Genomic DNA, 13,532 nt, shown 5'->3' on the forward strand with positions numbered 1-13,532 from the left:
TTGATAGTAATGCAGGAGGAGAACAGGTGCCTTTTCAGTGGTTGTAATTCCTCGCTTCCCTAAGGGTGAGCTTTCTGGGGAGGCAAGGACTTCTGCACTGCTGTGGTGCAGTTAAATCAGCTTTGGGCCAGTCCTCAGTGTTGCAAGTGTCTGTGTGAGCAGACACTTGGGTGGAGAGGTCTGGGGCAAATGTAAACTCATGTCCAAGGCAAGCATGTGAGCCTTCCCCACTTTGTCTGTGTCTCAGTCTGAACAGCTCAAGTGAAGTGATCAGGAATGTTTCTAGCTTAACCAAATGTATGGAGAAACTGAAAGTCATGAATTTGGGAAGTGCAGTTGTCCCCCCCTGCTTTGTGTTCCAACCAGCAACCCTACCTTGAAGTGCTGGAAGCCAATGTCTTTCTTCCTGAACCTGAGGTAAGAATATCCAATAAGAGCCACAATTCCAGTAACTAGACAGATGCCAAAGAATATTCCTGTCCCAGTACTGGCATGGAGAGGAGCCTGGAAGCAAGGGAGAGGGTGAGTGAGCTATGGATGGGCACTGGTCAGCTTACAGCACCCAAGCACGTGCAGTGTCCCTTTGAGATGTGCTCTGGTCCTGAGCTGTTCTTGTGCTTGTGTTTCCTGGTGAGTGTTCCCTAGAGACATTTGAATGTGGCCTTTTGATATGATCACAGAACAGTTTATGCTGCAATAAATGATTGAGTCCACTTGTTCACCCAGCACTGCCAAGCCCATCACTAAACCTTGTGGACCAAGGAGGCAGCTGGATAACTGGGAAATTTGCAGGAATTCATGCAGGCAAAAGATATCTCTTTTCAAAATATAGTTTTGGATAGGAATGAATGCCAAGGCAAGAGTAAACAAGGTGCCTTAAAAGCTTGAAAGTGGAAGAACTAAAATGGAGCTTTTAAAAATCTCTGTTACGGACATGAGCTCCATTATTTTATATAAAGAAAACATATTTATAACTGTGGGAAGAAATTGCTCAGACAAATTTTTGGTATCACTGGTACCTTGTTTTCAACTTCTAATTCTCTTTGAAAGTAACCTTTTAAGCTGAAAGCTGCATATATGTCAGGGAAACTGGGAATATATGAATGTCAGCAATGAGTTAGAGTAAGATAAGTCAGTTACCTCTCACCACCCCAGAAACCTAAATCACTTACAGGTTCTGATGGAGCCTTTAAAGGCTCTGAAATGATGTGGATTATCCCATTGGAAGCAATTATATCCCACTCAACAATAGCACTTCTGTCCACATATCGGATCTCGCTCTGCCAGGAAAAGAAGCAACGAGAGCTGATCTTTGACCCTTCTCCCTTTGGTACAGAAACTGACAATAAGATGGTTTCCCCACCTCACTTGCTGACACCCAGAGAGAAAAAACACGTGTCAAAAAAGTTACACTGCTGCCTCCCTGGACATCAGCCTGGTCACAGTTCTCCTGTGCATGGAGTAGCCATCATCATTACCTGAATGTTGTCTTTATGTTGCTGTGTCCTTTTTTTTTTTTTTCTTTCTTTCTTTCTTTCTAACTGAAGGGTTTTGTGATCTTTGTGAAGCTGCAAAGCTCTGCCTACAAGTGCAGTCATTCCTGAGTGCCAGGCAGCCACTTGAGTAGCTGGCTGGAGTTTGCTTGCTGTGAGCAAGGCTCTGTTGGTGTCTCCTGCCTCTCCCAGAAAGTTACCCTTACAAATGCCAACATCCTTTTTTAATGATAAGCTGCTGCTTTCATCTCTTCACCTATCATATAGCCATCTCCCATCATCCTACCATATTTCCATTCCTGAAAGCCACTTCAACAGCTTCCTTTGAGTTTTGCAGGTAAGAGATGTCCATTTGCAAGCTGGTAAATTTTCAGCTTGCCATCTGCTATCTTGCAGTCTTTGGACAGGAAAGAACCTTCTGAATTCAATCTCTCATTGCTGCCCACTCTAACCTTATCAAAATGCCCTCCAGAATGGTGTGGCACTTGATTACAGGGTATAGCATAAGAGGAGGAAAAGCACAAAGATGGGAAATTTATTACAGAGGTACCTGGTCAGCAGTGGGGACTCGATGTTCCTGGCCCCCAGTGTTTGTAATGAGGAGTTTTTTCCCTAGACGAGTGAGAAGGGTGGTTCCATTGGTTAAGTCCTCATAAAACATTATATTGGCATTAGATAAATGATACTCGATGTCTCTTCCAGAAAGTGTCTGCAAATGAGGGCAAAATACAAGGAGTGTTAATGGATCTCATTAATCTTTTGGATTTACTAGTAAGCTATGTGCCTGTGACCTTTTTTCCCCCTCTGCTATTAATGCTGCAGCAAGCGCAGCAGCATTAGAGGTTTTTGGGAAATCTGCATGGGAATAGTGGGACATTCTGTCCCTGCTGGCCTCTGATGGCAGGACTTTAATTCCAGCGGGACAAAGGATTGTACTCCTCTGTAGGATGACCTGAAATGATGAGACTCACCATGGATATTCCAAACAGCTTGAAGATGTGAACCAATGTATAAACCCTTGTGAATTGTTTGGAAGTGTTTGATTGAAGGAAGGAAAGAAAGTATAAAAAGGGGAAAGCATAGAAATGAAGCTAGAAATTGATGCTTTTAATGTATTTGTGGGAAATACCAAAGCTGTATGCTGCTTTCTTCAAATAACTGTGCTCCATGCTAATGAGCCAGAACAGACTTCATCTCAGGCAGACTCCTTCATACCAGGGTAACTAAAATCCCTGATGGAAAAGTCTCTGTAGTGACTTGAACTCTCAATAACCTTGCACCCCCTAACCATGGAAGGGAAATGGAAACAATGAATTCATGTCTTTTGTGAGCACAGTATAAATTCTATAGGGTTAAGCAGAAGTCACATCATACTGAGATTATTTTTCTAAGCTTAAATTTCAATGGGATGCAGAAACCCATAATAGCTGCTTAAGAACTGTTATTAGAACAAGGAAGGGAAAAAAAAGAGAAAAACCCCGACCTCATTTTCCTTTAACCCACTATCGTTGGGAGCAAAGAGGGTGGCGTGCACTGACAGGTCTGTGAGGTACTGCAGGAACTCTCTCCCTTTTCTGGAGGTGTTGGAGTAAGCCATGATGTCCTAGGCAGAAACAAAATCCAGCTTTACTAGACAGCAATTGTTCACTCCTGTGTGGAGAGCAGAAAAGATGACACTATACAAATGACAACAAGGGAACTCTGGTTTTAGCCGTGAAGCAGCTCTGGAGTGTCTTTCCAAAGAAAGTTTGTATTTGAAACCCAGCTCCAGCTGCTAATTTGATTAGTACATATTAAACTGATTTTCAGTACATATTAAACTGATTTGGGCCTCTGTTATGTTTGAGGCTGCTGATACATATAGTGCCTTTCTGAGTAGTGACAAGAAAAGAACTCTTAACATTTTGTCTTTTCCCAGTAGCAGTTCAATGAAATTCCAAAGCATAGTGTCTCTTGTGATGCTTAAAAAGTTGTGCAGAGAGTCTCCTTTAAGCTAAAGCTGCACCAAGCTTTTAATTCCAACTGAATTTTAGAACCCAGAAATCTCTTTGGAGCAAGTAATGAAATAAGTAGTTACTAAGTTCTGGTTTGGATTTAGACCATATAGGTGCAGATTTAGACCACTCTGCCTTGCTTCACTAGTGTGTTTGCTGGGCTAGTAAAACAAACCCTGGACACAACACTCAGGTCCTGCTTTGCTCCACTCCTGCCCCAGCCTTTGTTCCTACCGAGAGGAAGTTTGTCAGTGTTGGGAAGGACATCAGCACTTGCAGCAAGTTCCCACTACAGGAGATGCCATCCCCCACGTAGCCTGGCTTGCAGGTGCAGTTCACCTCTGAAAGGTACAAACAGAGAGAGCTGTATGGGCAAACACCCTTTCCAAGAAAGCTTTAGGCTGCCCTGTGCCTGAAAAACTACTTGTAAGCAATAAGTTAGTGGTTTTTTTAAGTTAAAAAATAGGCAAAATCTCTTGCAGTGTTATCTACCAGACTGTGGCTGATGGAAGGAACCAAAATCTGGGCTGCTGCTCTCATTTTCACAGAGGGACGAGGCAAAGGCCCCTCTTACCTTTCTCTCTGTAGCAGAAAACATCCCAGGTTTCGCTCAGGTTGACTCTTCTCCCGTAGTCCACGATGCCGACGTATCCGGAGCCGCAGTTAGGGGAGGAGAAGGCGGTGGGGTAGCCCACCCTCTCACCAGCCAGCCAGCCAGCAGAGCACAGGTGGAACCTTGCCTGTGGTCAGCACAGCCATAAGGGAAAAATTCAGGGGAAAAGCTGGGTGGTGGGGCTGGGGAACTGCACGTGGAATGAACAGAGCTCCCGGGGCACTCAGGCAGCACCTGCCCTGCCAGCACAGGTCCAGCCTCACATTTTGCTAAAGGTGCCTCTCTAAGCAGCGAGTGTCTTTCTTCCTTCCAGAGTTGGAAGGAGCCAGAAAGAGACAGTCAGTCTGACCCACTCTTCTAAAACAAGTTTTGCAAACCCAAGTTGAGATGCTCATCACACTGACATCAGCTATGTGTTGTCTACAACGTGCTCAAGGGAGGCAATGTGGAAATGGGTCTGTTAACAGCATTTGAGAAAAAGATTCCTGGAGACTTACTTTAAAGAAATAAATTAAGCATAACTCTGAAGTGCACATTTCTTTAAGAAGTGTTAATAAGTAAAATCCCCTTGAAAACACTCTGAAAGTCTGACTACCTCTCACCCCAGCATCACTAGAAACAAGAAATTGGCAAATGATTTCAGTGCTGTGAGAGCATGGGTGAAACCAATAAAAAGTCTGAAAACTGCTCCCAGCCAAACATACCCTGGGGCATGGGCGAAGGAAAGGAGGGAAAATGATGCTTATTATCACAGGTCAGCCCCTTTGCTCCTCCCTCTCCATTTACTCTGTGTCTTGGTCCTATTTGAATCTCCTCCCTCTGAGAGGCCTCCTCAGTAGGAACCTGAACGGTGTTACAGCAGTCCAAGGTTGTGGGTGACAGAGCCTGTGCCTACAGCTGTCAGCTCCAGCTACAGACAAGTCTGAAGACCCTTTAATTTTGGTTACAATGCATTATATACTTTTCTTTGCTGAGCATCTTAATACAGAAGAACCAATCTATACCTTTACTTTTACCTATAGCCTATCATAACTACTATAATTACTATCTTCATGTTACTGTTCTCCAATCACAAAAAGTTAGTATGTTACAGTTTAAGCTAGAAGTTGTTTTTCAGTTTTCTTGCAGTGGAAAATTCGGAGACCTTTTTTCTACTTGTAACATCGGCAATCTTGTTTGCCAGTGGTATCTTTCTGCTTGGTAAAAGCATCTTCTTGTTTGAGGTGGGTTTATCCTTTGCTCTAAGCCATAGAAACCCCTTCTAACCAACATACCCTTTTTGCCTTCTTAGTTATCCAGTAAGACTGGCTCAGCAATTCTTTTCTTCTATATCAAAACTTGCTTTCATTTCTATTCCTTCTTCAGATTCTACATTCAAAAATCTTTCTGCCAAGCATACATATCTGTGAGATTTTCTTGTCAAACTTTCATCCTTTCCAACACTCCTCACCTTCTGTGCATACAGCAGCTGGTTGTAGGTAGCGATGGTGGCCGACTCATTGGCACAGGCCTCCTTGGCCTGCTCGTAAGTCATTCTGTACTGCCCCACAGGGGACTGCAGGTGGAACACCCCGACCGTGGTGTCTGCAAAGAGAGACAAGGACCAGCTCCTCCTGAAGGGGCTTCCACGGTGCAGAGTCAGCTGTGCTGTATGAATACCCGTGGACTTCGTGAATTGTAATTAGAGCAGATTGATTCCTCAGGGGTAGCATTCCTACCTGGATTGCCCTCACACATTGCTTCATGATAAATTCACATTCCAACTGTAATCTCACTGTTTCATGGGGACATTAAGTAGAGGCCTGAATGAGTTTACAGCTCCTGATCACTGGCCCCAGGGCACAGGGCTGGTGGTGCGCAAGGTGTGCCCTTCTCACCTTGGAAATGCAGGTCGGCGCAGTCGGCATCGGGGTGGCACTGCCCGTTGTCCTGCAGGCAGCGGTCAAGGGGCAGCTGCATCACCGAGCAGTTCAGCCCATCACCAATGAAGTTGTTTTTGCATTCACACTTACGTCTGCCCTGCTCAGGGAGAGAAGGAAAAAGGCATTTAGCTGACATGACACTGGTGTTTCAGGCAACATTCTGAACTGTTGGGGAAATTTCACTTGATATAAGCAGGAATGGACAAACAGAAAAGTTGCTACTAACTGTCGGAACCCAAGGTGTCCCTCAGACACTCTTGGATGTTCTGGGCTCAGGGCAGAGGCCTCTGAGACCCTGGCAGGCGGCCAGGGATCTCTGTGGTCTTGAGCTTGACCCATGGAACAATTTACCAACTTTGCAGGAAGAACAAGAAATCACAAAAGTTTAGATATTATAATAGAAGTAGTCACAAGGTGAATGGTAGAATTTTTTAGTGCGGTACAGGGGGGTTTTAAGCCTTGTACAGGGGGGTCTGAGGTTTGTACATAGGGGTCAGAGGTTCTAAGATAGAGGGATTTGGGCGTGCCCTGTCCTCCTTCTTTCTATTCTCCATGTTCTTAGTGATGTTGGCACTCACAGATTGGTTTAGAGTAGAAAGTCACTGTTCAACATAGGTAGTGGGCATTGGGGAAAAACTATAAACACCTAATACGTAATATGTGATATAAAAGATGGCACCAGCCCCTCGGGGAGGGGAGAGAGGAGACAGCCAGAGACGGGGACAGACAGAGTCAGGGACAATGTCAGGGAGTCTGTGTGCCTTGAGATAACATGCAAGAAACTGCCTTGAGACCAGACGACTGAAGACTGCTGAGTCTTTCTTTGAAGGCACGGGTTAGAAGAGAGACTTCACCACCAACCGGAGTCACCCCAATCCGGGGAAGGCTCCAACAACTAACAAGTAAGCCAAATATTTACACATGTACTTGGGTACTTTGCTGAATTAACACCAAAGCATAATTTCATCCACAAAGTTAATAACATATAACTGGAGGGTTATATGACACATAATTCACAAAAACGGATGGCAAACACATCAAAATGATATTTAAATGACTGGGCATGGAAGCAAGCATGGAATTTAACAGCCCACTGCTAGTAATAAATGAGAACTATAAACCGAGCAGGAATTGGTGACATCCAGGGATTGCGATGGTTGACAGCTGGAATGGATTTTCAGCAAGACTTTTCTAGATCAGTCCTGGAAGGCAGCTCAGGCAAGACACCAAAATGGAATGGAGAAGTGATCCTGCAAGCACCAGGATCAAGTCACCTGCACAAGTTTTCCCTAACCACATTGACTGTGTGGGTCATGGAATTTGTATCATGTGGCTTCAGAGCTTTTTAAGCTGAGTTTAAGCAATCAATAAGTGACACTATTCTTCCAGCTGTCCCTTTGTTTATCTTCCAAAATATAATTAATTTTAGTCCAAGAAATTTGTCTTGCAGATAAGGATAGGCAGGGAGAGCTAAGATTGGGACAGAAAGACTACATACACAAAACATCCCAGCTTCTGTGTTACCCCATTCCCCAGAGCAAAGATGTCAAAATATTTCTCAGCCTTCAGCTGAGGCATACCAGACTGATGTGGAAAGTAGGTTGGAACTAAGTAAAGGCTGTTTTGGAAAATGGAGATTTGGAGAGGTACAGGGCATGATCCGGCCAGAGGAGACTTCTACTGGCACCAGGAAGAAACTCCTCAGACTTCCCTGCTGGGGACTGAAATCATTCGACTTACAGGTCCTGTGACAATGCAGATGGCATGCTCGTGGCAGCCTCCGTTGAACCCATCAGCACAAGGGTTTATTGGAAGGCAGGTGAACCCATCTCCCTTGTAGCCCTTCTGGCAGCTACAGAAGACTTTCACCCCGTGCTGTGTGCATTCGGCTGCCTTATGGCACCCACCATTGTTCTGTTTGCAAAGTTCTGCAGCTGCAGGGGAAAAAACCCAAATGAGTAAAGTCTGCTTTTAAAGAGGATGTTCTTCATAAAAACAAACCATCACCAGTCCTTTCACACTAAAAATACTAGAATACTTATTGGGGAACAAAAAGCTGTTTCCGTTTCCTGAGGCATTACTGAATTTCTGTAAGTCTATCCCTTAGGGCTCTGACAGCCTTGTCACAATGTTCTTGATTCAGGAGACATGGTATCAACCCTCAGATTTCTGGCCAGGTTGACTTTGGAAGATGTAAGACACCTGTCTGAGAAAGAACAACTCCTTCTGTAGCAGTGTTACCGGGGAACTGCCTTGCCTATGGGCATAAAAAAAAAAAAAAAAATCATCATATCCTTTTTGTTGGAAAAGCCTTTTGATATCTTTACCTCTGAGAGAAACCTTGCTGTCTTCAAAACTTGACTGAAGTGCACTTCCTGCCCATGCTCCTGCTTGGTAAAGTCTGGAGAAGTCTTATTTAGAAAAACCTGAACTCTGTATATCCTAAATTTGTCTCACCCACTGAACAGTGAAAGTTTTTAGGTTGGGCAGGCAACATTTCATGGTGGGCAGTAGCTGCATTGCTGTGTGTGTGCAAGAGGGAAGAACCTGCCTTCTGACCCTGAGTGGGGGTGGGAGCTCACCTGTGCACGTGATCCCGTCCCCGTCGTACAAGGGCTTGCACTGGCACGTGTTGTTCTCCGTGCAGATGGCGTTGGCCGAGCAGCTGGGGGAGCACACTGGTGGCAGAGCTGCAGGAAAGGCAGGACAGCTGGAATCAAACAGCTCTGGCACCACAATGCCCTCATTTCATGCAGAAGGAGAACCCTTAGTACCAGTCTGGCTAGCTGGAAAATTTGTAATAATTTTATTTTTTGACTGCCAAGGCCCAAAGCCTCTCCACATGGGAGGTAGGAACTCATACTGCCAAATCACAAAAGAGGAGACAGTGGGGTCCTCAGTCCAGCGCAGAGTCCCTAAGTGCTCTTAGATGGCTTCTGACATTTATTAACCATTTCTGTCTTATCTATAGAAACCTTCTGTTAAACTGCAAGTAGTGTGAGCCCACAGCTCCATGGACAGACTGCTGGGAGCAAGCAGAGACCTAGCTTGGTTTCACACAGCCGGCCAGTCCATCCTGTTTCACAGAAACATCGTCCTGTCCCTGAGTAGCCTTCATCACACTGCCCGTTGTTCTTGCATTCACAAGCTGGAAAAGAAACACAGAGGTCACTTGCAGAGTGGGAAAGTCTTTCTCTAGAGAAAGGTCAGCATGTCAGTTTAGATACAGTATTATCCAGAAATAATTCAGATGAGTCTAACTTCATGGTATTTCACCATGAGGCCAGTCAAGCAGAGGACCAGACTTTCCAGAGTGGTCGAGCAATTGTCATCCTTGGAGGCTTTCAAGTGCTGACAGGATAAGTCCTGAACAACATGAGCTCAGAACTGACCCTGTTTTGAGAAGGAGTTGGGCTAGAGACCTTCTGAAACCCCTACCAATCTGAGTTAACCTGTGGTCCTGTGATTTTATAATTGGCATTAGTTCAGTGTGCCTCTGAAAATGAAAATGACCATTGATCTGCACATTGCAGTGGAGCAGGAAACTGCATGGAGAACTGTGGCAGGAAAGAGTTAAGGGCTGAACTGAAGACCCAGACAAATCAGTCCTAATGAGCAGCAGCTGTTAATTGTGGGGAGGCCAGAGAAAAACAAGGTGTGTAGAGGGACAGTTCTTGGCTGCTGTGTGGGAGAAGGTCCAGCTGAGTAAGGAAGCCAGATATGCGGTTAGTGAGCTTTGCTGTAAAATGTAGACAAGTTACCTGTAATTTTGTTTTTAGGTTTCAGATATTTTCATGACTAAAAGCTTTTGGATTCTTTCAGTTCCTTTTATTGATGAGGTTTTGCTGCTTCTGCCTTCCAACCTGAGTCTGTTTAATCTATAGGTGATGTTTTTTCCTCTCCTCTTTAGGTCCTGCAATAGCTTATGTGCTAAATACTTCCTAAATAATGATTAATGGCTCTCTGTTTTATAATGTCATGCTGCAGCATTTTTTATGGCCTTATCCTTCTTCTTGAAGTATTGTTGTTTAGAGAAGCTAGTTATGTGGGAATAGTGGAACTGATTTTTTGCATACCTGTCCTGCTGAAAAGGAGCTTCACTTACTGGCTTTTTTAATTTCGTCTGTTAATTTTTGTCTGACTTAAATCAAAAGGAAGGGGTTATAAACTTTTTTTTCTCTTAAATTTCATGGTCTGGTTTCAAGCTAATAGCTCATACATTTTATGTTCTGGTGTGCTGTTAAAGTGGATGAATTGTAGGTAGGCATAATCCTGAGGATCTGTGTTCAAGCCTGTTCTCTTGCCTATACCTCCTGTCCTACATGCCTCAGGAGCAGTACAGGTGCACAGGTTTAGGATGGAAGCATTAATGTTGTAACTTCTTATCTGAAAGGCTTTATGTCAGGAAAATATTTAAGTTTAAAGGGAGATATTGATCCTGCTCCCACCTAGTTTACATTTAAAGCCACAGAGAGGTGGATTTTGTGAGCAGTTGCTTGGCTGTCCCTCTTCACAAACAGCTGTCACCCCTGGTGTCCTTTTTCTTCTCTGCAGAAGTAGTGCATGGCCTCAGCCTCCTGCATTCCTTGGGGAGCCATGTTGTTAAAATCCTATCTTAAGCTTTATGGGGATGGAGGAGAAAGCTGTGCTGTAGCTAAAACCACTTGTTGCTGGAGGCCCTGCTTCTGTTTAATCTGTTGCTGATGTGCTGTGTAAGAGTAGGAGGTTCTGTGCAGGCGCAGCCATGCAGCCTCTGCACTCCCTCTTCTCCTCCTCCTCCCTTCTGAGACCTTGTGCCATCCCCTGGTGTGAGGATGCACTCAGGAAAAATGTTGATGTTAAGAGGGAAGCTTTCCTTGGCTTACTCAGAAACTCCTTACTGACAGAACAGTTTAGGCTTGACATGGGCATGGATATGGAAAGGGCACTCAAACGTACGCCTGCAGGTGAAGCCGTATCTGCCCGGCAAGCACAGCTCACACGAGGTCCCGTTGAAGCCGCCGCTGCAGCGGCACTCTCCTGTCCCCGTGTACCCGTCGTCGCAGGAGCCGTGGCCATTGCATGGGGTCTCTGGGCCCCCTGGGCAAGCTGAAAGGTTGGAGAAGAAAAGCGGCTCTTTAGCTCAGATGCGTGTTTATTCATTGTCACTGTTCTCTAGTGTTCTGTAAAAACCACTGAGTGGGGAATGCCTGTAAATGCATCTCCCCTGAGGTGTGTAAAAGTGGCTGTGACACTTATGACTACTTTGAGCCTTGGGCTCTAAATTCCTTGACATGCTTCCACAACTCTTACCAGTAAGGTGTTGGGGATCCTTCCAGCCCTGACTTGTGGATGCTGTTGTCTGGCCACTTGCTCATTCAGAGCCATCTGTGAATGGCACTGCCCAAATGGAGCCTTTCTTTTGTGTCTTAATGGGTCTATGTACTGTCAGAGTGACCCCAAAGGGTAGCTCAGGCTGAGCTAGCCAAAATTGCATGGGCTCTGTATGTGTCTATCTGTGAAACTGGGACAGAGCAAGCTGGCAGGCTTGTGTGGTTGGGCCTATCTGCCAGCAGAGATCCTGACCTACATCATGAGCCCGTGTGCCCTGGGGGGGCCCAGTACTGTTCCCCTGCAGGGCTGGCAGGTGAAGGAGAACAGTTTGGAAGCATCTGCTAAAAAACTGCTGAGATGGAGCCTCCCAAATTGTCTCCATCTGTTCAGAACTACAACTTCTGAGCTTGCTCTGGTGATTAGTGCACTTGCCTGTGGCTGAGTGATTATGCAGTGGTTCTCAGGTGTGTGCTGGTGGTGTTGTGTGAACCTGAGCCTGTGTTTAAAGGACTTTCAGCTGGTGACCCGCTCAGCAGTACAGCCTTTGCTCTCCATAGCACTCACCTGCTACTACTATGGAGTTTAAAACTTGCTCTAAATGTGAGGATATAATCTGAAGAAGCAGTTAACACCTCGTGCTCTTCAGCTCTTCCAACCAAGTTCCCTCATCTTGCAGCTGGTCTCTCTTCATACCCCTTGTTCCAGCTCTCCCAGTTTTGTCTGCTGGGCACTACACAGCTGTACTGGGGAAGGGGAGGGCACAGGGATGGCCATGTGGGTGGGACTCCTACCTTGGCAGTCTGGCCCGAAGTAGCCCTTGCAACACTTAGCTATGTGGATGACCATGGAGCAGTTCCTGCGGCACCCATCCCTCCGCAGCCCATAGGACTCATAGGTGCACCAGTGGATTCCTTCCTGTGTGTCAGCACAGAGAGAGGAGAGGAGAACACAGGAAAATGAGTTTTGTTCCTCTTTAAACCGTAATTTCTGATGTACATTGAAATCAAAATGTGATGTGTGAAGAGTGTGGGTGTGAGACCCCTGACCCTCTCTGATTCCTGATATGCTAAGCACCATTCCTGATAGTGCAGGGGCTGCTCTGGAGTCAGCTGAAGCACTTTTACGGTGGATGCTCTGTGAGACCAACAAGCATCCACCACCACCACCAGGTGTTTGCCCAGGGAGAGCTTTGTCACTTAATAGTGTGGTGGCACTGACAAAGGTTCTCTTTTTATTTATTGTAAGAAACTTTTTCTGGTTTGTTGTTGTGAAATACAGAGAAGAGCATGTTAGTCTGCTTACATGTGAGAGTTGAATACTTTACCTTTGGTTTTGTCCCAGGAGGGCATTTATAGTTACTAAAACAGCTAGCACAATGCCCCTGGAAAAGGGAAAAGAAAAGTGTATTAAAATAGTGGCTACAAAAGGCCATTTGACTTGGACAAAAAGTGTTTTATGAGATCAGAAAAGGCAAAGCTTATTGCACTTAAAAAAAATAATAGAAAACTGTGGAGGAGCAAGAGAGGAGAGTAACAACAAAATAGTTGCAATAATTTAGTGCCACAAAAATACAAGAAAATAGTTTTGATACCAGAATATAAGTTCTGGAAGAGGAAACTGGTTTGGGTTTAAAGAAGGAGGGAAGAAATGATGAATGTTCTTCAAACAAGTATTAATGTGATCTGTATTAGACCTGGATGTCTAATTTAGAGTACAGAAAAATGTTTGCTTCTCAGGAACTGCTTATGAACTTTGAGGAAATGATATCTGTTTAATTTCATTTAATGACATCATAAACAAAAGGCAACTTAAGCAGATGGGATATACACAATTGTTCGTTTTGTAATTGAAATACATGTTTTGAGAAGCTTTTTTAAAGACTACCTGAAAGTTCTTTTACTTCTAGGAATTTTTTCATACTTTCAAATTAAACTGAAGTAAACTTGGTCTTGAAACTCTTTGAAGATGACTTTCAAAATATCCCATTTGTTGACCCATCAAAGTTCACAGAGGAAACTTCCTCCACACTAACAGTGCCTGTTCAAGTGTGTTAAAAACAAGAAATGTCAGAGCCTGAGACAGAGTAGGCAGTTCTCTATCTTGTGTCCTTCATACCCTGTGCTGCTGGAGTAGCAATGCTGTTCTTTTTTAATAGGGAACTTTGTAAACGTGATCTCTACAGACAAATCTGTAGTGT

The 13,532-nt window shown here is 44.7% G+C and overlaps 1 protein-coding gene across 1 annotated transcript in view; it reads right to left on the reverse strand.

The window, feature by feature from the left end:
• Positions 1-13,532, reverse strand: part of STAB2 (stabilin 2) — a 75,774-nt gene that overhangs the window by 1,543 nt on the left and 60,699 nt on the right. Inside the window, exons 52-65 of the mRNA XM_053978657.1 lie at positions 12,660-12,716; positions 12,127-12,250; positions 10,961-11,110; positions 9,066-9,170; positions 8,605-8,712; positions 7,763-7,956; positions 5,978-6,119; positions 5,551-5,684; positions 4,062-4,227; positions 3,722-3,828; positions 2,977-3,096; positions 2,062-2,202; positions 1,173-1,280; positions 376-504 (exon numbers count right to left, since the gene is read on the reverse strand). Of these exons, the coding sequence (XP_053834632.1) occupies positions 376-504; positions 1,173-1,280; positions 2,062-2,202; positions 2,977-3,096; positions 3,722-3,828; positions 4,062-4,227; positions 5,551-5,684; positions 5,978-6,119; positions 7,763-7,956; positions 8,605-8,712; positions 9,066-9,170; positions 10,961-11,110; positions 12,127-12,250; positions 12,660-12,716 (1,785 nt within the window). The remainder of the gene's footprint in view (positions 1-375; positions 505-1,172; positions 1,281-2,061; positions 2,203-2,976; positions 3,097-3,721; positions 3,829-4,061; positions 4,228-5,550; positions 5,685-5,977; positions 6,120-7,762; positions 7,957-8,604; positions 8,713-9,065; positions 9,171-10,960; positions 11,111-12,126; positions 12,251-12,659; positions 12,717-13,532) is intronic.

Source organism: Vidua macroura, chromosome 5 (assembly GCF_024509145.1).
Source record: "Vidua macroura isolate BioBank_ID:100142 chromosome 5, ASM2450914v1, whole genome shotgun sequence".
In the NCBI taxonomy this organism is placed as follows: domain Eukaryota; kingdom Metazoa; phylum Chordata; class Aves; order Passeriformes; family Viduidae; genus Vidua; species Vidua macroura.